This window comes from Ananas comosus, linkage group 4 (genome assembly GCF_001540865.1).
Source record: "Ananas comosus cultivar F153 linkage group 4, ASM154086v1, whole genome shotgun sequence".
NCBI lineage: Eukaryota > Viridiplantae > Streptophyta > Magnoliopsida > Poales > Bromeliaceae > Ananas > Ananas comosus.
In genome coordinates, this window is record NC_033624.1 from 8,954,598 (window position 1) to 8,976,935 (window position 22,338).

Consider the following 22,338-nt stretch of genomic DNA (forward strand, 5'->3'; position numbering starts at 1 on the left):
GTTAGATTCGAAATACTTGATTAAATTTTAATTTTTAATTTAAGTTTAAATTAAAATTTAAAATTATATATTTAATTTTTAAATTTTACCTCATATTTTAATTAAAAAAATTGAAAAAATAAATTTAATCCTAATAAATATCCATTCCATCGGGATTCAACTTCCAATCCGGCCTCCTAGGCCGGATTGAAAAAGAGGTGATTGCGGGATTCCCGTTCCACTCGGTTTGAAAAAAGAGGTGATTGCGGGATTCCCGTTCCACTCGGTAATCGGAATCGGAATGGGACTCCCGCTTACCAAACACCCACAAACGGATTTACCTATTCCAATTCCAATTCCAGGGTGAAAAAGAAGCAAACCAAACACACCCTATCTATCTGTAGTCTATAGATATATTAAAAATTGGGTTTTATTGTAGCCACGTGTCGGCTTCAGCGCCCCCCCACCCTTCCCCTTCGATCCCTTCGTGAGCGCGCGACCTCTCTCCGTTTTTTTTTTTNAGCGCCCCCCTCTCCCGTTCCCTCTTGCGCCCGGCTCGCGCGGTTCCTTCATCCCCTCTCTCCATTTTTTTTTTTTTCAGCGCGGGCGGGCGCGCGACCCGCGCGAGCGGGCGCCGGGCGCGGGTCCCGTGCACATGCCCCGGCTCTCTCTCTCTCTCTCTCTCTCTCTCACCCCTCGATTCCTGTCCCCTCTGGATCCGCAAAGCTTGCAAGGTGCGGACAATTGTCGCATTATGCCTACCGCGCCCCCCTCCCCGCCTCCTTCCCCTGTCCCGCAGGGTGCGGAGGTCCTGTAGATCCGCTCCGCGACCCGCGCACGCGCCCGCTCGAGCCGCCCCCGCCGTGCCCGCCCACGCTACCATATGCGCGCCACCCGCGGATCCCGCCTCTCATCTCTCTCCGATCTCTTTTCGATCTGGGAGGATCTTCTTCTCCTCAACCTCTCGCCATCACGTGATTGATTGGAGGAGCTCACAGGCCCCCGCGCCCTCTCCCTAGCGCTCTCGTCCTGTTCGACAAAATGCCGAGGCGATCGCAGGGCGCTTCACGGGCATTGGAGAGGTGGGGCGCGGTGCTGGGGATGGTGGTAAATGTTATTCCTTTACATATATATGTCTGATCATGTAAATAGAGGTATAAAGTAGCACCATGTTCGACGAAATGCCGAGGCGATCGCAGAGCGCTTTGCAGGCATCAGAGAGGTGGGGCGCGGCGCTGGGGATGGTGGTAAATGTTATTCCTTTACATAAGTGTGTATATATAGATATATATAATCCGCTTTGTGTTCCTACTGAAAATATGGTTTTCAACATCGATCCTTTTATGCATTCGTATTCTGAGAAGATATAAGTATATGAATATGGTGTCGCCAATACCTGATCCGCATCTCATCCATTTTCATCTCTACAGAATACCCTTTAACTCTGTTTCATTTCTACAAATGGTGTTCTTGACGGTTAACCAGGCTATTCTCAGAATATAGGCTTGGAAACTATGCTGGCTATTGTTTGCAAGACATATGAAGGTGTTAAGACTCTTGAAAAGCATGACAAGGAGGGCATGATTGATAGAAATGCTGGCCTGTATGGAGTTGGGCCACCTATTGGAAGGCTCTTGAATGGAAGGTTTCTTGTGCTTTGTCTTGAAAAATTAAGGTGAGAGTTCATAGATCTTCTATTATTATTTGAATTTTCTTTTACTGGATATGATATCAAACTTCTTCTCAAGCGCTGCTTATATTTTAAGATGCTGACGATAAAACATTACAAAAATTTTCCTTTTTTTGCGGAACGTTTACATTACAGAGGTATAAAATAGCAACTCTAGGTAAAACTCTTTCCTTTCCCCTTTCCTTCAGCATGGTTTAAAAAAAAAAAAAAATTAGATGTGCCTTGGAATCCGCAAGCCCCGTTTTTGGTTTTTGGATGTTTACTATGTCTACCCGATGGCTGGGGATTCTTTCTTGCTCTCTGTAGTTCTGTCTGTGCGGTTTATAGCAATGTTTTGTCTATTGTGGGTTTCTTTGCTTGCACCTGAATGTGAAAAGAATTTGAACCTTCTATTCCCTGAGACTTTGTCTTCACCGTGTTCCTCCCATGCGATGATGACCTTCCCAATGTCAGATGGTTGTGATAATTGAGAGAGGCATGCGCTTTCTTGATTGGTAATCACTACAACAAAAACGGTCTATAGCGACACTTTTAAATGTCGGTACAGGTCAAAAAAAATGTTGCTGGCTAAATTACCGACACTTTTAAAAAGTGTTGCTATATGTGGGGTCGCTAAGTATATAGTGACAGTTAAAGAATATCGCTATAACCTAAAAAAGTACTGCTAATTTACCAATATTTATTTAAGTATTTAGCAACCGCTAGAACTCTATCTCGTTGGCTGCGGTGGCGGAGGAGGACGAGAGAAAGGGATTTTCGTCTAGAATTTCAATCGATTGAATGAGGGGAGAAGGGGAAATCGTAATCGATTTTTCTTTTCTTTTTCCTTTCTATTTGTAATTGGGCCGAATGGGTTGGGTGGGGTGGGTTGAGTAAAGTAACTTTTTATTTTTTGTTGTATTGGACTTTATATTTAGACATTAGTGGATTTTTTTAAAAGTTTTCGCATAAATGAATACTTACAAAAAAATGTCCCAAACATGTGTCCCTATAACCTAATTCTGTTGTAGTGAATGACATCACTTTGGATGGCTTACTTATTAAGCAACCAGTTGTTCTCATTTGTGCTAAGAATGGTTTCAGCATGCGCATGGTTTCTAGCTTGGTCGGAACTACTAATCACGAAGGCTTCGCTGCCAATCTAATTTCGGATAATAAAAAATTTTAAATTTTAAATATTTAATTATTCATTTCCGTTTTACTTAAATTTTATAACCAACTTTAGTAAATAATATTGAATAGTCTATTCAAAAGATTTTAGAGATTACGTAAATTTTTCGTTGCGAAGCGCGGGCCTTTACTAGTTTAGTATAAATCATAGTTAGTTAATTCGAATTCGGCAAAAATACGGTACGGATATAATACATATAAAATTCGTTTTCTAATTTTTAAATTCGTTAAAAAATTTCGCTTAAAAAATGAATTCGGTATAAAATATAAAATATAAGATATAAAATATGAAATAATTTATATTTAAAAATAAAATTATAAGTTTTTTATTCATATTGTTAATAATTCAGCAATAATTCACGAATTATTCGTGAATAATTCGGCTGGCTAAAAAATTCACGAATAATTCACTTTCTTTCGGAAAAATTCGTAAACGGACCGTTTAATTCGGATTTTCAATAATTTGCGAATAATTCGTGAATTTACTAACTAGGGTATATAGGGGTGAGAAAAACGTTGGAAACAACCAAATGTTTCACTCCATGCCATTAAATGCCGTACATTCCCAGCTGGTTAATTAAAAATAATAAAAAATAAATAAAAGTAAATAAATTTATAATAATAATGATAGTATGGAGATTTTGAATTTTTCACCAATGTATGCGGCCAACAAGGCTCTCAACTAAGGCAGCTCGAATACTAGTGCACCTCTGGTAAGTCCATCTGGCTGGGGAGATTAATTAGAATACTAATTTAATAATTAAAATTTATAAAATATAGTTTTCTTTATATTTGGATTGGAATAGTATATATATATATATATATATATATATATATATATATATATATATATATATATATATATATATATATATAGTAGGCAGCTGTGCTCTCAAGAGCACGGAGGCCTCCGTGCTCCGAGCCGTTTTCGATGATGGAATTTCCGAATCGACGATCGGTTCGTTAGACTTGATCTAGCGTATTTGAAGTTTATAGAAAATAATTTTTGCGATTTTTTGATATCATTTACCTAGCAATCGAACGGATTCAAATCAATAATTTTTAACGGCTGAAAATAAAAATTCTATAAAAAGTGGTGATATAGCACTAAAATTTTCGATCAGAAATATTGATCTTATTGTAGATAGTATAAAGAGTTTTATATCAAAATTTCATCTGATTTGAATACTTCTATACCGTTAAACTTGAAAACGGCAGATATCAACCATTAAAAATTATTAATTTTAAATCCTTTCGATCACTAGATAAATGATATCAAAAAATTGCAAATTTTATTTTCTAGAAACTTCAAATATCCTAGATCAAGTCTAACTGAGCCGATCGTCAATTCAAAAATTCCATCATCGAAAACGACTTAGGAGCACGGAGGCCTCCGTGCTCCTGAGTGCACAGCAGCCCTACTCATATATAACTAGGCTACTATGCTATTAATAGCACCAAGTCATTGGTGCTACCATGTTTGTGACCATTGGATTAAGAGATGTGTGGTTAAGATGATGTGGGCCTCCTAGGATTGAGTGGGTGGTTGGTTGAATAGAATGATTTAACGGATGAAAATGATAAAAAGGGTAGATCTAACGGCGGAAAACATGGTACGTAGCACTAAGTGCTTCGTGCTATTAATAGCATAGTAGCCGGACTATATATATATATATATATATATATATATATATAGAGAGAGAGAGAGAGAGAGAGAGAGAGAGAGAGAGAGAGAGAGAGTCTGGCTACTATACTATCGATAGTACCAAACCCTTGGTACTATAGAGTTTTCTACCATTAGATCTACCCTTTGATCATTTCCACCCGTTAGATTATACTATTAAACCAACCACCCACTCAATTCTAGGGAACCATTATCAATTTAACTGGGGACCACTATCATCCTAACCGCACATATTTTCATCCAACGGCCGAAAACTCAATAGTACTAAGGGCTTGGTACTATTAATAGTAGAGTAGCATAATTCTATATATATATATATATATAGACTTGGACTGAGCTACTTTTAGTAGCAAAATTCCATTATTGCTACCAGTTTTTTAGCCTTTGGATCAACTCTTTTCATTATTTCTAACCATTGGATTAAATACTATAACCCAGTGGGGACCACTCAATCCTAGCAGGATCACTCAACTCTAACCAACTAATATCATCCCGACCCTACAATTTTTCATCAAAGGGTTAAAAAGTTGATAGCAAAAAGAGCGTTTTACTATTAATAGTATTCCAGCATAATTCATATATATATATATATCAGCTAGAGTGTTTCTAATAATATGAAGTATTTGGCGTTAGCAAGTTTTTTATTATTAAATTTATTCTTTTGACCAATTCCACTTCTTAAATCATGTTAGTTTACCAACCATCCACTAAATACAAGGGAACTACTATCATACTAATCATGCAAATCTTCAAAAAGCAAAAAATTTACAAACACCAATAATTTGTGCTATTAGAAGCATCCTAATCTTGTTCTCTTTCTATTTATACAGAGAGAGAGAGAGAAGAAGAGAGAGGCTGGTATGCTTTGAGAAGCACGGAACACTCCATACTTCCAAGTCGTTTTCGATGTTGGAATTTTTGAATTGATGATCGACTCCGTTGGACTTGACCTAGAGTATTTGAAGTAGTTAGAAAATAAATTCGACAATTTTTCGATATCATTTGCCTAATGATCGAAAAGGCTCAAAATCAATAATTTTAATAGTCGTGGTGAGTCGTTTGCAAGTTTAATGGTGTAGAAATATCTAAATCACGTGAAATTTTGATAGAAACTATATTATATAAAACAAGATCAATATCTTTGATTTAAAATTTTAATGTCATATCATCACATTTTGTAAGATTTTTATTTTCAACCATTGATTTTGAGCCCTACGATCACTAGACAAATAATATTAATTAAAAAGTCACAAAATATATTTTCTAGGTATTCAAATACTCTAAATCAAGTCTAACGAAGTCAATCATCAATTTGAAATTGCCAATATAAAAAATGACTTGAAAGCATGGAGGGCTTCGAAGCATATATACCAGCTTCTCTCTCTCTCTCTCTCTCTATATATATATATAGAGGCTAGAATACTATTCATAACAAAAGAATTTTTTTGCTATTAAGTTTTTAGCCTTGGATTATTTTCCTTCATCATTTCTAACAATTGGATTAAATATTATAACCTAGTGAGGACCACTCAACCCTAAGGGACTAATATCATCCTAATCCTACAATTTCTCATTCAAGGGTTAAAAATTTGATAGCAAAAAGAATCTTTTGCTATCAATAGCATTCCAGCCTATATATATAGAGTAGGGCTACTGTGCTATTAGGAGCACAGCAGTCTTTGTGCTCCTAAGTTCTTAACTGCCCATCAAGTTTGATAGGTGGTTAGGGTGAATGGGAGAAGAGAAATTCAAAGAGAAGAAAAATTGAGAAACTCAATTTCTCTCTAATTACTCTTCTCCCTTTCACCCTAACCACCCATCAAATTTGATAGGCGGTTAAGAACTTAGGAGCACAAGGGCTGCTGTGCTTCTAATAGCACAGTAGCCCTACTCTCTCTCTCTCTCTCTCTCTCTCTCTCTCTCTCTCTCTCTCTCTCTCTATATATATATATATATATATATATATTATTATATTATATAATCGAGTACAACAAAATTTAATATAAGGATGCTTTTTAGACGACGCTTAGGAAAGCGTCTCCAAGCGTTTTACAATATAGAAAATACTGACGCTTCAAAAAGTGTCGTCATATGAATCAAACAATTTATTAAATGATGATAAATTTTACTAATTTTTTAAATTTTTTGACGCTTTAAAGCGCAGAATTTAACAATAATCCTGACACTTTAAAGCATCAGAATATATTTAGACGCTTGGTATAACCGTCAATATATACGTGGCGACTCTTCATTTGCCGACGCTTTGACCGACGCTTTCAAAGTGAAGTTGGAATTATTGGGACGCTTTTAAGTATTGTAAAAAAATAAAAAGGTGCGTCCTTAAATATAACATTTTTTGTATGAATGATAGATAGATTAGATATAATATATATATTATATATATATATATATGATACTATTAATATAATATATATATATATAAATATTATATTATGTGTGTGTGTGTGTTGTGTGTGTGTGTGTGTGTGTGTGTGTGTATAGAGTGCATCTACTATACTTTCGAAGTACGGGCCTCCCGTACTGTGTAAGTTGTTTTCGATGATAGGACATTCGACTTGACGATCAGCTGCTGTTAGGTATAATCTATCCTATTGGAACTATCTAGAAACCAAATTTATCATTTTTGACATCATTTACTAAGGGATCAAAAGATCCCAAAAAGACTATTTAATGGCCGATGCGGCACAGTTTTAAGTTCAACGATAGAAGTATCCAAATTACATGAAAATTTTAATAGAAATTCTACTTAACGTCAATAACCAAGATCAATACTTACCGATTTGAAATTTAGTCCTTTATCATTATTTTTTATGAGATTTTTATTTTCAGCCGTTCATTTTGAGGCTACTCGTTCACTAGGCAATGAAGTCAAAAAATTATGAAATATGGTTTCTAGATAGTTCCAATAGCGTAGATCATGTCTAACGGACCGATCGTCGAATCGGACGTCCGATCATCGAAAACATTACAAGTACGGAGGCCTCCGTACTTTCGAAAGGATATATTCTAGCTCCATGTGTGTGTGTGTGTGTGCATATATATATATATATATATAATTATTATATATATATATTATATAGAGAGAGAGAGAGATCCAGCTATGGTGCTTGTAAAAGAACAAGCATTTGGTCCTTGTAAGTTTTTTACCGTTAGATCTACTCCTCGATTATTTCAACCATTAGATTATTACTATTCACCCAACCACCTACTAAACCCTAGGGGCCACATCATCTTAACCGCTATACTTTTAATCTCAATGCTAAAAATCTACAAGTACCATAACTTGGTACTTTTAAAAGCATAGAGCTCAATTTTATATAGACATATAGTATTTATATAATATATATATATATAATATATATATATTATTATATATGAATTATATATTCGAGCTAGATCAAGTCGAACGCGAATTAGCTGCCCCAGCTCGTGTTCAAGTTGTTCATTAAACATGCGATCAATCTCGAGCTCATTTCAAGCCGACCAGAAGTTCGCTCGTGAACAACAAGCCGGATTGCGAGCCCTAGCTAGATAGGATATCGTGGTTACATCTTCTTGTTGGTGGATTTGGAGGGAGAGAAACAATAGAATTTTCACAAACAAGTCCTATTTAAGTCTTTTATTACTTGAAAAAGTTAATTATTTTGTTAACTATTGGGCAAATGGGCAAATAATCTTGTCAGAGGAAGAAAGAAGAAAAGATGCGTTGCATGTGGGACAAGGAAAATTGTCGGCAGCGAAGCAGAGCTAAATCTGATCATGGAATTTTCAGCTTGGAGATGTTTTTTCTATTTTGAGTCCTTCGGAATAGTACTAGTTTATGTAACTAGCCTGTTTGTTGGTGGCTCTTTCATTTTTCTTTGCTGTGCAATTAATATATTTGCGCTGTGCATTCTCTTTCTATGTACTAGCTATATATGGTTTTATCCTCTTTAATAAAAGTATTTCCTTAATTTCCAGGGTCTTTACCCCTTTACTACACCAATAATGGCCTACATCATTAGCTTTATAGACGCACAGAGACCAACTAATTATAACTATCCAACTCTACTTCCCGCGTCCATAAATGATTATCTCCACCGCCAGTTAAAACTTCCAAACTGCCTAAGCCCCCACACACCTGTAAGTTTGCTTGCAAGAACTCCCAACAGAGATACTGTATTTGTGCTTGGGCTTCGTAAGAAATGTAGGCAGGCGAAGCAGGACCTCACACACGCACTTCTTATCTACCTCCTTTATCCATCGGCAGCAGTCTCTGTTTGCTCGGGGCTCCTCCCTATGATCGCCTTCATGCCGGCCTTTATGCCCGTGACCATGCCCGTGACCATGACTGTGACCATGACTGTGTCGATCCTCTTGCTCGTCTTCCTCCTCGTCATCATCGTCACTGCCGTCATCATCAGCAGTATTATTATCGTCGTAATGCTGCTTCATTTGATTTGAATCCTTAGGAGGGTCTTCTGTCACTGGCAAGACCGCGCAAGCCTGGTTTGCAAGCGCAAACTGCATGAGGCAAAAGGTGCTCGACTGCGCACACCCTATCCTGAGCAACGAGAACAAGGTGAAGATCGTAAGGGTTAACGGCAGCTGAGATATAACTCTAGCTCTCTCCATTGCATGTTTTTTGGTTGAAGAAGCTCATGAGGGCAATGCGATTTCATTCTATATATGTACCTTCTTGTTTACTAGGAGGGTGGTAAGTGGAGGATGCATGCTTTTTGTTCCAGGAGAAAGTGGTACTAACACAACTATATGGTAGGTCGGTCATGCTTGAAGAATGAAGTTGATCAGTTCATGCTTTCATGGAATATTATGATTTCATTTCTTGCTAAGCAGTTGGTGCGGGGTTGGTACTATAAGTATGCGTACACGATCTTTCTGTTCTGTCCTTTCTTTCTCTAGTTTTACTTCATAGATCTTTATCGGTATATAAAATAATATTAAAAAAAGAAATACATACCAAAATTCAGAATCATAAATAAAAGATATTCTTGATCAATCTGCGGGGAAGCAAGAAGTCCAGCTATAATCTGAAAGTCACCAACTGAACTTTGATAATTTGATTTCTCCTCCTTTCTCAGCCACTATCCTGTATGGTGTGGAACCAATGGTAATTCTTCACCAAATTGTACATAAGAAGGTAGCAAAACCAATATCTTTTATATAGAGTACAGATCGACTTTCTATCAAAGTCTGATTAGAATTTTATTTATTTTATTAAAGTTTGATTAGAATTCTATTTATAAGATATACCATATCAAATAGTTCTATATTTATTATGATTGCCTTTATCAATAGAAAATCCAAATTTAAATATGATTAGTTGGACCACAATTATGAAAATCTTAACAATCTCCTACTTGGCTCATATTAATCATATTCTATGAACGAATTTTCTATACTCCAAACTTTATTACGCATTATTAGAAACTTCATGGTCAAATACTTTAGAATTCACTTGATCTTTTACTCAAACTTAAAAACTATAATAATAAAAACTATGGCGATCCAACTCTTGATATTGAAATTTTCCTTCCATTATTATCATATCATTTTCATCTCCTAACCAAATACTTTATATGGCACAACTTTATAAATGAACTTAAAACTATATGTCTATTTGTTAACAGGCAAAACTTTATATCTATTAAATGGTCCAACACAGCTACATTAAAACTTTAATTTTATTGAAAGAAAATAAAATGTTATAATCTCATATATCAAAAGAACTAATCAAACTTATACTGCTAACATGATCTGTATATGACTCAGGTGTCAACCCCTTGGTCATTATTTTACAATCATATACTTGATACTGATGTATTCAATTATAAGATAACCTTCCTCTATTATCTCTTTTATAATAAGATATTTAGTATCCAAGTGTTTACACCCTATTGTAATCTTGTTATTATTGGTAAAGAAAACTATAGTTGAACTATCATAGAAAATCCTTATTGGATGAGCAATAGAGCCCATAATCTTTAAGTCTATGATAAAATTCCTAAGCCAAATAGCCCTTGATGTGGTCTCCTAACATGCAATGTACTCTGCAGCCATGGTCGAAGGAGCAGTAATACTTTGTTTACTGCTCTTCCATGAAATCGCTCCATTAGTAAACAGAAAAATATACTCAGTTGTAGACTTTCTGGTATCTGGATATCCAGCCAAATTGGAGTCCGAGTACCCGTTCAACTGTAAGTGATCTGATCTTCCGTGTATTATCATAGGATCCAAAGTTCTCTTCAAGTACCTCACAAACTTCTTAGCAGCCTTCCAATGCTCCATTCCTGAATTACTTTAATACCTGCCAAGTAATCCAACGGCAAAAGCAATATCCGGATGTATGCATATCTATGCATACATAAAGACTACCAACTGCAAAAGTATATGGTTTGTTTTTCATCTATTCAATTTTTAATTGATTTTTGAGACACTGAAATCCATTAAGCTTATCCTCTTTCCGGACAGAAGCAATACTAGGCTTACAATTATGCATTTCAAATTTTTCGAAAACTTTCTTTATGTAGGCCTTTTGAGATAAATTGAGTAAACCTTATCGTCTGTCTTTTAATTTCAATACCAACAATATATGAGACTTCATCTAAATCTTTTATTTTAAAATTTTAAAAATAATTTTTTTAATATTATGCAATAGCCCAATATCATTACTGGCAAACAAAATATCATCAATATAACGGATTAAGAAAATTATTTTACTCCCATTAACTTTTAGATAAATATATTGATCAATAATATTTCCCTTAAAACCAAAGGTAAAAGCAGTTTGTTTAAACTTCAAATACCATTGTCAGGAGGCCTGATTAGTCCATATATTGATTTCTTTCAATGCTCATTTTCCTTTTGTGAGAATCCTTCAGATTGACTCATATATACCTGTAATGTACAAATTTTCTACAATTGTGAAATTTTGGTGGGAACTAGCTTAAAAAGCTATTAAAATAGTTCCGACGAAGTTTAGAAAGTATTCGAGTGTTTTTGGCGCAAATCGGGCGTGAAAATGGACTCCGAAATGTTAAATTTGTCAAACCTGCATATTTTGTATTAAGTACTGGTACTGGAAAACTGGGTACCGGTATGCAATACAAAATGAGAAAAACCAGCTCGGATTTTGAGGAACTGAATGTAAGGTATCGGCTCCCCGGAGTGTCGTAGCAACCTTGATCAAACGAATCAATGTGTGGTAAAGTGAGCCTGGGGACATGCTTAGTATATGGTCCCGAAGGCTTTCAGTTTGTTAAAAAGGACCCCGGATAGTGTTTGAGTGGTTTTGGCATTATCCGGCGCGAAAACAAACTCAAAACCTGGAAAAACTACAGTCCGGGCACTGTGTACCGGTACTGGGACCGGTACCTGATAATGATGCAGAGGAAGTCTACTCTCGGGTTTGAGTTTGGGGCCGTATGTAACACACTGAACTTTAACAAATTGCAAGGTTCTAATGTTTAATTAGTATTTTGAGCTTTTCCGGATTTTTCGGAAGGTCGTTGACTGTGTTCCGACTTATGACTCGCGTCCCGAGAAGCAAGGATGAGAACTTAACACCAAAACCTCTAAATTGTAGATTTTGAGATGCTCTCGGGTTGAGCTCTGCAGGGCAGAGTACCGGTACAGCATCAGCCGTGTACTGGTACTGTATCACGAGGGTACCGGTACCGTGTGTGTTTGCTCGCTTGACCGAGGCTCGGGTTTGCGCGTGCTGCTGCCTGGTACCGGTACTCCAGCACGCGTACCAGTACGAAGTGCAATTCGCAGATTGCAGTTTTTTGAGGGTTCTTTTTGTAATTGTTACAACTCATTATATACCCCACACCCTTTGGCTGGGGTCTTTTGTGCAGCAACCAGAGAAGAGAAGAGGTGGGTTTTCCTCTTCATTTTGCTTTGCTTTTTCCCTCTCCTTTGCCTTGGATTTCGAGGATGATCTCTCCACTTTGCTTCCTTTTGCATGTTGGTGGATTTTCCACCATTGGAGAAGCCTTGGAGCAAGGATTGGAGTTTGTTTGAGAGTAGAACTTCAACCCTAGCACCTTTCTAGCTAGGTTTTGGGCTTCAAGAGAGGTTAATAACCTTAATTTTCCCTTTGGATCACATTTTGGTGGATTTTTGTGATGAAAACCTAGAAATGAGGAATCTAGGGTTTTATTTAGGGATTTTTGATTTGTAGCTTTTGGGGTTAAATTGATGGGTGTAGAACTTCCTTTTAGGTTGGATTAGGAGTATCCTAGCATTCATTTGGAGTTTGGAAGGGTTCTATACCATACAAGGTAAATTTTGACCTCGTTTTGGGTTGGTTAAAGATGAACTCGTGGAGTGTTCGTTCATCGCCCCTAACCCTCTTAGGGAGCTAAGAGACTAGTGGACATCCTCATTCGCGCAAACAAAGGGGATATGAGGAGTTCTCGATGGGTTTGACCTCACCGAAATGGGTGAACTCCCTTTATGTTATATTCTTTATTGAAAAAATAAAAATTCATATGCATATTCATACTAGATAGAGCATATGTGAATTTTAGAATGTTTAAAAGATATATGTTATGCATTATAATATATCACCTCTATATAGTAGAGAGACAAATGTATAGTAATTATGAAAGTGAATGGCATTCTTTTATATGGCTTGAATTCATATTTCATTTAGTGAAAATAATAAGTATAATATGTTCTTGGACATAGAACTCATGCTTGACATAGTGGACATTAATGTTATAAAGTGGCATTCTACTTAGTAAATGGTTAAACTCATACTTGATGACATAGTGATAGTCCATTGGGTCATTACCTTTTATACCATATTTTAGACATGATGACATTGGACGTGAGACGGATGATTACGCTTGCTTGCCATTGTGCTCATTCGCACATGTTTGTGACGGTCACTCCCCACAAGCCGGCACTGCGGAGATAGCCAACGCGACATAAGCTCACCCGTGCGGGATTGGGCGCCGAAATGGGATGTCGTGGGGGAGGCTCATTCCTAGAGTGAGAATATTGACTACCACGGGGCCATTAGGCACGGCGCAAGCCGAACTACCCTTGTGTAGGTCCTATATGATTGGAACAATGTTGAACTAATATGCAATGTGGATATTATACTAATTGTAAATGTTGACATCCTACTAGTTGTACTTGTAAACATCATGCTATTTATATATATGCTCATTCATGTTAGAATAGCACTTATACTCGTGGAACTTCATGCTAAGTAGAAGCATAGTAGTTTAGTAAGCTACTTCATGCTTAATATACATGTTATTCATTTCATTTAAATGTTAGATTATACTACTTATGCCTCAATGACCTAGTGGTGTATTTCGCTGATGTCGGCGGCTTACCCATTGAAAACTATTGATTAATAGTTCTCACACTCTCTGTTTTGTTGTTTTTGTTTACAGAGCCTTCCACTCCGGGAGAGGCTAGGGACTGCGACAAGGGTGTCACATCTAGCTAGATTGCGAGGAGTTTTTACTTTAGGTGGTTCACCTCTCTATTTTTGTATTGATTGCAGAGAGAGAGATTATTGTACCCTTTGTGTAGAGACCACCATTTTTGTGTATCTATTACCTTGTTTATGGATCTTGTGATCTATTTACCTTATGGATTATGTTAGTTATTTAGTTCATTTATATTTTCACTTGTCATTAGAATTTAGTTGTATTCATACTCTGATATCCCTAGATGCTCGTTTACTTTTGCTTTATTCATCGCTTTGTTGTAGACGCTTTATATGTTGTAGGCATATGGCAGGTCTGGACACGCACCGGGTGGGCTTCCGCTTGGTCCCGGGGCGTGATAGATTATAATTGTATCAGAGCCTCGGGTTGAGTCTTAGTGGACCTAGCAAACCTTAGGCCGGTTGAACTATAGGAAATAGGCTCGTGAAAGACGGGGTCTATTTGACTTGTAAGCAAAAATATCATGATTGGGTTTTATATCAACTCTAAAATGTTGGAATTTAATTGAAGTGCATAGCTTCTAACTTCGCGGAGGGTTACGTTGGCAGCCGACAACGTAACCTCGGGAGTTAGTAGTAAAGAACACTTTCTTACTTTCGCATTATTTGGCGTATTATTTTCTTTGAGTGGGGTTGCGATAGCGTGGGCTTTACTAACTTGTGCTTTTATGTTGTTGTAGTGATAATACCGACGACTCGCTCTAAGTCTATTGGAGCGGACAATACGGCATACTACTAGGAGGTAGAGACCTCCGTTACCTCCGGATCTGGTGAGGTCCGTGAGTTGAGGACCCAGCTTGTCGCGTTGACAGACCTGGTGGCGCAGCAGGCTGCGGCGGCTCAGCAGCAAGCCGATGCGGCACGCCGACAGGAAGCGAGGATGAAGTAGCTTGAGGATCTATTGCTTCAGCAGGCAGCAGCGAGGGAGGCTCAGGTTCCCACACCACCGGCGCTGGTGGAGGTTGTAGCACCGAGGGCGCTGTCCCCCGTGCCTCGTACTTTACGAGTGGCGCCCGTTGTTGCGCCTCAGGAGAAGGTTGTTGCAGCAGCACCGGTTCAGGTGCCTCCGGCGGGAGCAGTTTTCCTCGTGATGGTGGCCGGGGAGAAGCGGGACTGGCTCATGGATCGTCTCAATGAGTTTAGGAAGTGCAATCCCTGTATCTTTGATGGAGAGAAAGCAGACTACTGTATTATGGAAAAGTGGTTGATGCATATGGAAAAGCTTTTCTATGATACCTTCGTGGAGGAGAGGGACAGAGTTTGGCTTGCCACTCACCACCTTGACGGCGAGCCCTATCATTGGTGGTTGGATATCCGGGATAACCCCAACACCGATCTATCAGCTATTACTTGGAAGCGGTTCAAGGAACTTCTGTTGGCAAACTACTTCCCCGACAGTTTCAAGAGGCAAATGGAGAAGGATCTGCGCAACTTGCGTCAGGGGGAGCAGTCGGTACCCGAGTATGAGCGGAGTTATCCCGGCTCCTCTATTGCGTGCCTTTCATCGTGCGAGACGACGAGAAAAAGGCCCGCATCTTTGAGAGTGGACTTCGGCCATCGATTTTCCGCTTCGTGCAGTCATCAAATCTTCAGGCCTACCGGGAAGTGGTGAACCGCCCTCTCATTGTGGAGAGGGGCGCGGCAGATGTGCAAGAACGTAGGGATGGCTTGGACAAGGGTAAGGGTAAGAGGCCCGTGGCTGAGGGTGCGAGTCAGACGCACTCTAGGACGTCGCCGAGACACCCGAGGAGCTAGTCGCGAGGGCGTGGCTCATCCACGCAGCGAGGAGGTTCTGATCGTCGCCGACCTCCCCAGTGTGTGATCTGCGGTGGTCCTCATATTCCACCACAGTGTCTGCACAGGGAGGCAGGTGTTTCCTTTGTTGCAGGAGGGGGCCACTTCCGGACCGAGTGCCCGAGGGGTTCGTCACCAGCACCGTCATTTGCATCGGCACTGGCTTCACTGGCTTCTACTTAGGGGACTCCATCGGNGTGTGTGATCTACGGTGGCCCCCACATTCCACTGCAGTGTCCACAGCGGGAAGACAGGTACTTCCTTTGTGGCCAGGAGGGCCACTTCCGGACCGAGTGCCCGAGGGGTTCGTCACCAGCACCGTCATTTGCATCGGCACTGGCTTCACTGGCTTCTACTTAGGGGACTCCATCGGCACACTACAAGCCTGGGCGGCCACCCATCCAGCGACAGACTGAGGGGTCACGACAGGCCCCGAGCGGGCGCATGTATGCGGCCCAGACAGAGGAGGCGGCAGCAGCCGAGGATGTGGTGGCAGCTATCATTTTATTAAATGGCATTAGAGTTCGAGCTTTATTTGATACCGGTGTATCGCATTGATTCATAGATCGGCTGTTTGCCGAGTTGCATGGCATCCCACTAGTTTCTCTATTACATCTGGGACGTGTTGTTGTACCCGACCACACCTTGGACATTAGGGAGTTTTGCCCCAGTTGCCCTGTTCGGGTAGGAGATTAGATCATGCCCGTGGATCTTTTAGCATTGCATAAGCTGGGAGAGTTTGATGTGGTTTTGGTTATGGATTGGCTGACTAAATACTTCGCCACTATCAATTGCAAGAATCGAACAATGACATTTAGAGAACCGGGGCAGGAGGATATTGTATTCAGGGGATGTCAGAGTTCGTTCTTTGCGATGATGATAAGCTCTTCGCGAGCTAGGCAGTTGATCAGTAGGGGTTGTATAGCCTATTTGGATAGTGTGGTGTTGAGGGATGATAATGACACCCCTAGGATTGAAGACATCTCGGTGGTACGAGAGTTTTGTGACATGTTTTCAGCGGTGCTGCCAGGTATGCCGCCTAATAGGGAGATTGAGTTTGTGGTAGATCTCGTCCCTGGGACTACCCCAATCTCAAAGGCACCCTATAGGATGGCACCGGCTGAGTTGAAAGAGCTGAGGGCATAACTACAAGATCTTTTGGATAAAGGTTTTATTCGACCAAGTGTTTCGCTTTGGGGAGCACCGGTTTTATTTGTTAAGAAGAATGATGGATCACTTCGCTTGTGCGTGGACTATCGTGAGCTTAATAAAGTCACGATCAAGAACACGTATCCATTGCCGAGAATTGATGATTTATTTGATCAGCTTCAAGGGTCAAGTGTCTATTCCAAGATAGACTTATAGTCAGGATACCACCAGTTAAAGATTAAGCCTGAGGATGTGTCGAAGACGGCTTTTAGAACACGGTATGGACATTATGAGTTTACCGTTATGCCGTTTGGGCTTACTAATGCCCCGGCAGCTTTTATGGATCTAATAAATCATGTTTTTAAGCCCTACCTAGACAGGTTTGTCGTGGTGTTCATCGACGACATCTTGGTTTATTCCCGAAGTGACAAGGATCACGAGGAACATTTAAGACTTGTACTTCAAATGCTTCGAGAAAAGAAGCTCTTTGCCAAACTGAAGAAAGTGAATTTTGGCTCTAAGAAGTTGCTTTTTTGGGACATTTGATTTCGGGATCGGGTATAGCTGTGGATCCTAGAAAAATTGAAGCTATCAAGGATTGGCCTAGATCTACGAGTGTTACCGAGATTCGAAGTTTTCTTGGATTGGCCGGCTACTACCGGAGATTTGTGGAGGGATTTGCAAAGTTATCTACTCCCCTCACGAGGCTCACGCATAAAGGAACTAAGTTCATTTGGAATGATGCGTGCGAGAGAAGCTTTCGAGAGTTGAAGGATCGGTTGACCACCGCCCCGATCTTGGCCTTGCCAGTTGCTGTAGCAGGGTATGTGATTTATAGCGATGCATCTTTTGATGGATTGGACTGTGTCTTGATGCAGGATGGAAATGTGATCGCGTATGCCTCACGTCAATTGAAGGAATATGAAAGGAACTATCCTACACATGATTTGGAGTTGGCGGCCGTAGTCTTTGCATTAAAGCTATGGCATCACTATCTTTATGGCGAGCAGTGTGAAGTGTACATGGATCACAAGAGCTTAAGGTATTTATTCACTCAGAAGGAGTTGAACTTGAGGCAACGCAGATGGTTGGAGCTACTCAAGGATTATGATTTGACGATCCTCTACCACCCGGGCAAGGCTAACGTGGTGGCGGATGCGCTAAGTCAGAAATCGACGAAAAACCTAGCGATGTTTATAGTCACTCAATCACCATTGATTGAGCAGATGAAACGGTTGGAGTTGGAGGTAGTGGCTTCTGATACACCCTTGAGATTGATGGCTTTGGTGGTGCAACCGACATTATTGGAAAGGATTAAAGAAAAGCAAGTTCACTTCGAGCTAAGATGGTTGATAGTTACACCAGTGATTTTCTTGTGGATGATCAAGGGTTGCTACGTTTCCGCGATCGGATTTGTGTACTGGAGGAATCGGAAATTAAAAGGGACATTCTTCTAGAAGCTCACCGTGCACCCTATGCTTTATATCCGGGAGGCACCAAGATGTACAAGGATTTGAAGTTACTTTATTGGTGGCCCGGAATGAAAAAAAACATTGGTGAGTTTATAGCTCGATGTTTAATTTGTCAACAAGTGAAAGCTGAGCACTGATTACCCGCGGAAAAATTTCAGAGTTTACCTATTTCCGTGTGAAAGTGGGAAAAAGATCACCTGGATTTTGTTATGAGATTGCCTCGCTCTCAAGCCAGGCATGATGCTATTTGGGTGATCGTGAATAGGTAACGAAATCGGCTCATTTTATACCTATTCACACGACTTGGACAAGGAAGAAGCTCGCACAAGTACCTTGATGGAATGGTGCAACTTCATGGAGTGCCTACTTCTATAGTATCTTACAGAGATCCCAGATTTGTATCTCACTTTTGGAGGAGTATGCAGGACGCCTTAGGCAATCGTTTGTATTTCAGCACTGCTTTCCACCCTAAGAGTGATGGACAATCTGAGCATACTATTCAGACTCTGAAGGATATGCTTCGAGCGTGCGTGATGGACTTCTGAGGGGATGGTCACAGTATTTACTGATGGCAGAATTTGCTTATAACAATAGTTATCAAGCAAGCATCAAGATGGCACTCTTCGAGGCACTTTATGTTCATTGGAGTGAAGTTGGCGAGAGTTTGGCATTAGGCCCCGATGTGCTCTAGGAAGCAGAAGACAAGGTTCTCCTTGCTCGACAGCGGTTGTTGACAGCTCAAAGCAGACAGAGGAGCTATGCTGATAAGCGTCAACGAGATTTGGAATTCCAGGTTGGAGATCATGTATTCTTGAAGGTCTCGCCGACTAAAGGAATTAGAAGATTTGGTATTCGGAGTAAGTTGAGCCCCCGGTTTATTGGACCCTATGAGATTCTGGAGCATGTAGGCCCCGTAGCGTATCGACTTGCTCTACCACTGATGTAACATACCGAAACTTCAGTAAATAAATATCGAACTTTAGTCAAATTGACCAAAGTGCGATGTTGGTACGCTTCCGAAAGGCCGAAGGCGTCAAAAAGATCAAAAGTGCATTATAGGGTGATCTTCGAGAGCTAGAGAACCAAAATATGCAAACTGCAGTTTTTGTGCTCTTGGGGACTAGTCCCTGTATGCGTAGGCAGCCCGAGGTTGGAATTTCCCTTGATGCAACCGGTCCCTCGCCGAGAGACCGGTCCCTAGTAGGGAGACCAGTTCCCGTGCGCGAAAAATCCCAAAAGTGAGAAAATCGACTAAGTCCTGAGAGCTGTGCTCTCAGGGACCGGTCCCCTGCTAGAGAGACCGGTCCCTCTGCACGAAAAATGCCCAGTTTGGGCTGTTGCAAATAACAATGTTTGGGGGGTTTAGTTGCTATTGTTGCAACGCTTATATGACCAAAACCCTCTCATTCATAGCAGCACATCACCACACTCTCTCTCCCTCTCTCATTTCTCTCTCTCTAGAAGGAGAAGAAGAAGGAGAAGAAGAAGAACAAGAAGCAGCTTGGAGAAGGTGGAGTTTTAGGGTTTTGGTGGTTCTTAGAGCTCTCCTACAAGAAAGATCTTGGGATAGCTCTTGGCAAAGGTGAGTTTCTTGCAAGTAGAGCTCTAGGGTTTGGATTTTACCTTAGAACTTGGAGTTTTGTTCCTCTAGCAAGGCTAGGATCATTGTAGAGACCTTAAACCTATGAAAATTCATGGTTTTTCAAGGTGCTCTCATGGTGGTTAACTAGGGATCATGTTAGATGCCCTAGTAATGGTCTAAATAGTTTGGAAACAAGATTAGAGAGCTTCCTAGGTGATCCTAAGATAGTATTTACTTAGAGTTGAGATCAATCTAGGGAAAATTTGAATATGGCATTGTTAGGGCTCAAAATTGGGGCTTTTGCCCTAGAATTTTTTCAAGGCAAATTGACCTCTTGGAAACCTAATTGGGGGTATTCCCGACGCGTTGGACAACTCCGTTTGACGTTACGAAAATGTCTAAGTATAGTTTGTGTATATAGGGCCTAATTTGGCACTATTTTGGTTACAGGACGCGGATTCGGCGTTCGTAAAGTTCGGGGGTCATCGTATTCTTCATCTACTACCACTCAAGGTGGGGGGTTCACACCGGAATCATCGGATTCCCCTTTATGTCTATTTTCACCTATGTTGAGCATATTTGTATATAGATTCATCCATGCATGTAGGGTAATTTACATGTGAAACTTGATTGGACATCATTTGAATGCTTCTAATATAGTTGGACATAGAGAATGATAGAATCATAATGGACATATATGTTGAGGCCCTAAACTTGCATGAATGTGAGACTTGGACTTGGACAATAATAAACAAGAGTGACATTGACATTAGAGACATGATTGGCATTGAAAGATGAATTGTTAAACATAGTTTAACCAAATGTGGCATTGTGGCAAGAGTGACCTAGAGAGTGGCATGAATTAACAGGTAGAACCTATTATGATAATGGCATTGTGACTAGTGGCTATACTTTCCCTAAGTGGAAATTGGATCGATACTCGTGATAAGTCTTGGCTTGAGGGTAGTAGCTCCCCCTCAAGCGATGCGTTCCGGAATTGTCACCACGGGGAGCGCGGTCTCCAAAGACGGTCCCTCGGGTCTTGTAGTGCTTAGAGCCTTCCCGAACAAAAGGAATTCGGGTTGTGAGTTATTGGGGTTAATAAGGTTAACTGGTAAGATTGGGTAAAAGCCAAAGTGAAATCATGGAAAAGCATGCATGCATATTCAATATTGCTTCGATTATATATATCCACTGACAGATTTCTTGCAGGTATAGTATTAGCATTAGTATGGTTACTACTTTTCTTTCCTTTGAAATACTTATACCTGGAATAGACCTAGTGGGTAAGTCGGCGAGGTCGGATGCCGAACCCACTGGAAACTTCGTTGTAGTTCTCACACTACTAACTCTATAAGCCCTAGCACGAGTGGGGCGGCGGAGGACCGAGGCAAGAGTATAGCGCCATAGCTAGTGGCCACCGGAACTTATGCATTTTGTAGTGATTCCTTTTGTACACATATATCAACTTTTTTTGTTGATTTAGAGTTGTAAAGTTGTAAACAATCATATATTTTTGGTAGATGGCTAAAATGTAAAGAATTATGGTTGAATGGAAAATGAATGTAATAGTTTTAGTCACAAGTGTTTGGTTTAAATGTAATAAAATATGGTGTATGGTTGGATGCTTAGCTTAGAACTTTCGCTTCCGTTGTTGCTTGCCCTCGTGCAAGCCTTGTATAATTTGCATATCCTTTTGTTGAATTGCTTAATTATACTTGTTGTTGGAGCCTTGGGCGGACAGGGGAGATGCTATCCGTTCGGCGTCTGTTGACGTGACCTGAACCAGACCAAATTGGCGGGGATTGGGGCGTGACAACTGAACCTATCGGGAGTGCACAATGTCTTTCATGTTTTGATCCTTCAGACGTACATTTTCGATCCAGCTCACGTTTTGGATGTTATACCTTTGGAGCTGAGGGATGACTTGAGCTTTGAAGAGCAACCGGTGAAGATTTTAGCCCGCGAGGTGAAGAAGCTTCGGAATCGCAATATTCCTTATATGAAGGTTCTTTGGAGCAACCACGATGAACGCGAGACCACGTAGGAGTTGGAAAGCGCACTGCTAGAGTGTTATCCCCATCTTTTTCAGATGGAATCTTGAGCTAACTTGCTTTTTAATTTTGCTGACGAAACTTTCTTTTAGGAAAGGAGAATGTAACATACTGAACCTTAGCAAATTGCAAGGTTCAAGTGTTTGGTAGGTATTCTGAGCTTTTTCGGGTTTTTTAGAGGGTCGTTGACTGTGTTCCGACCTATGACTCGCATCCCGAGGAGCGAGGATGAGAACTTAGCACCAAAACCTCTAAATTGTAGATTTTGAGA

General features: G+C 40.1%; 1 protein-coding gene across 1 annotated transcript; it reads right to left on the minus strand.

Annotated features, from left to right (window-relative positions):
• LOC109709069 lies at positions 8,649-9,158 on the minus strand. The gene has a single exon (XM_020231141.1). It carries the CDS (start codon positions 9,156-9,158, stop codon positions 8,649-8,651), a length of 510 nt encoding a protein of 169 aa, XP_020086730.1.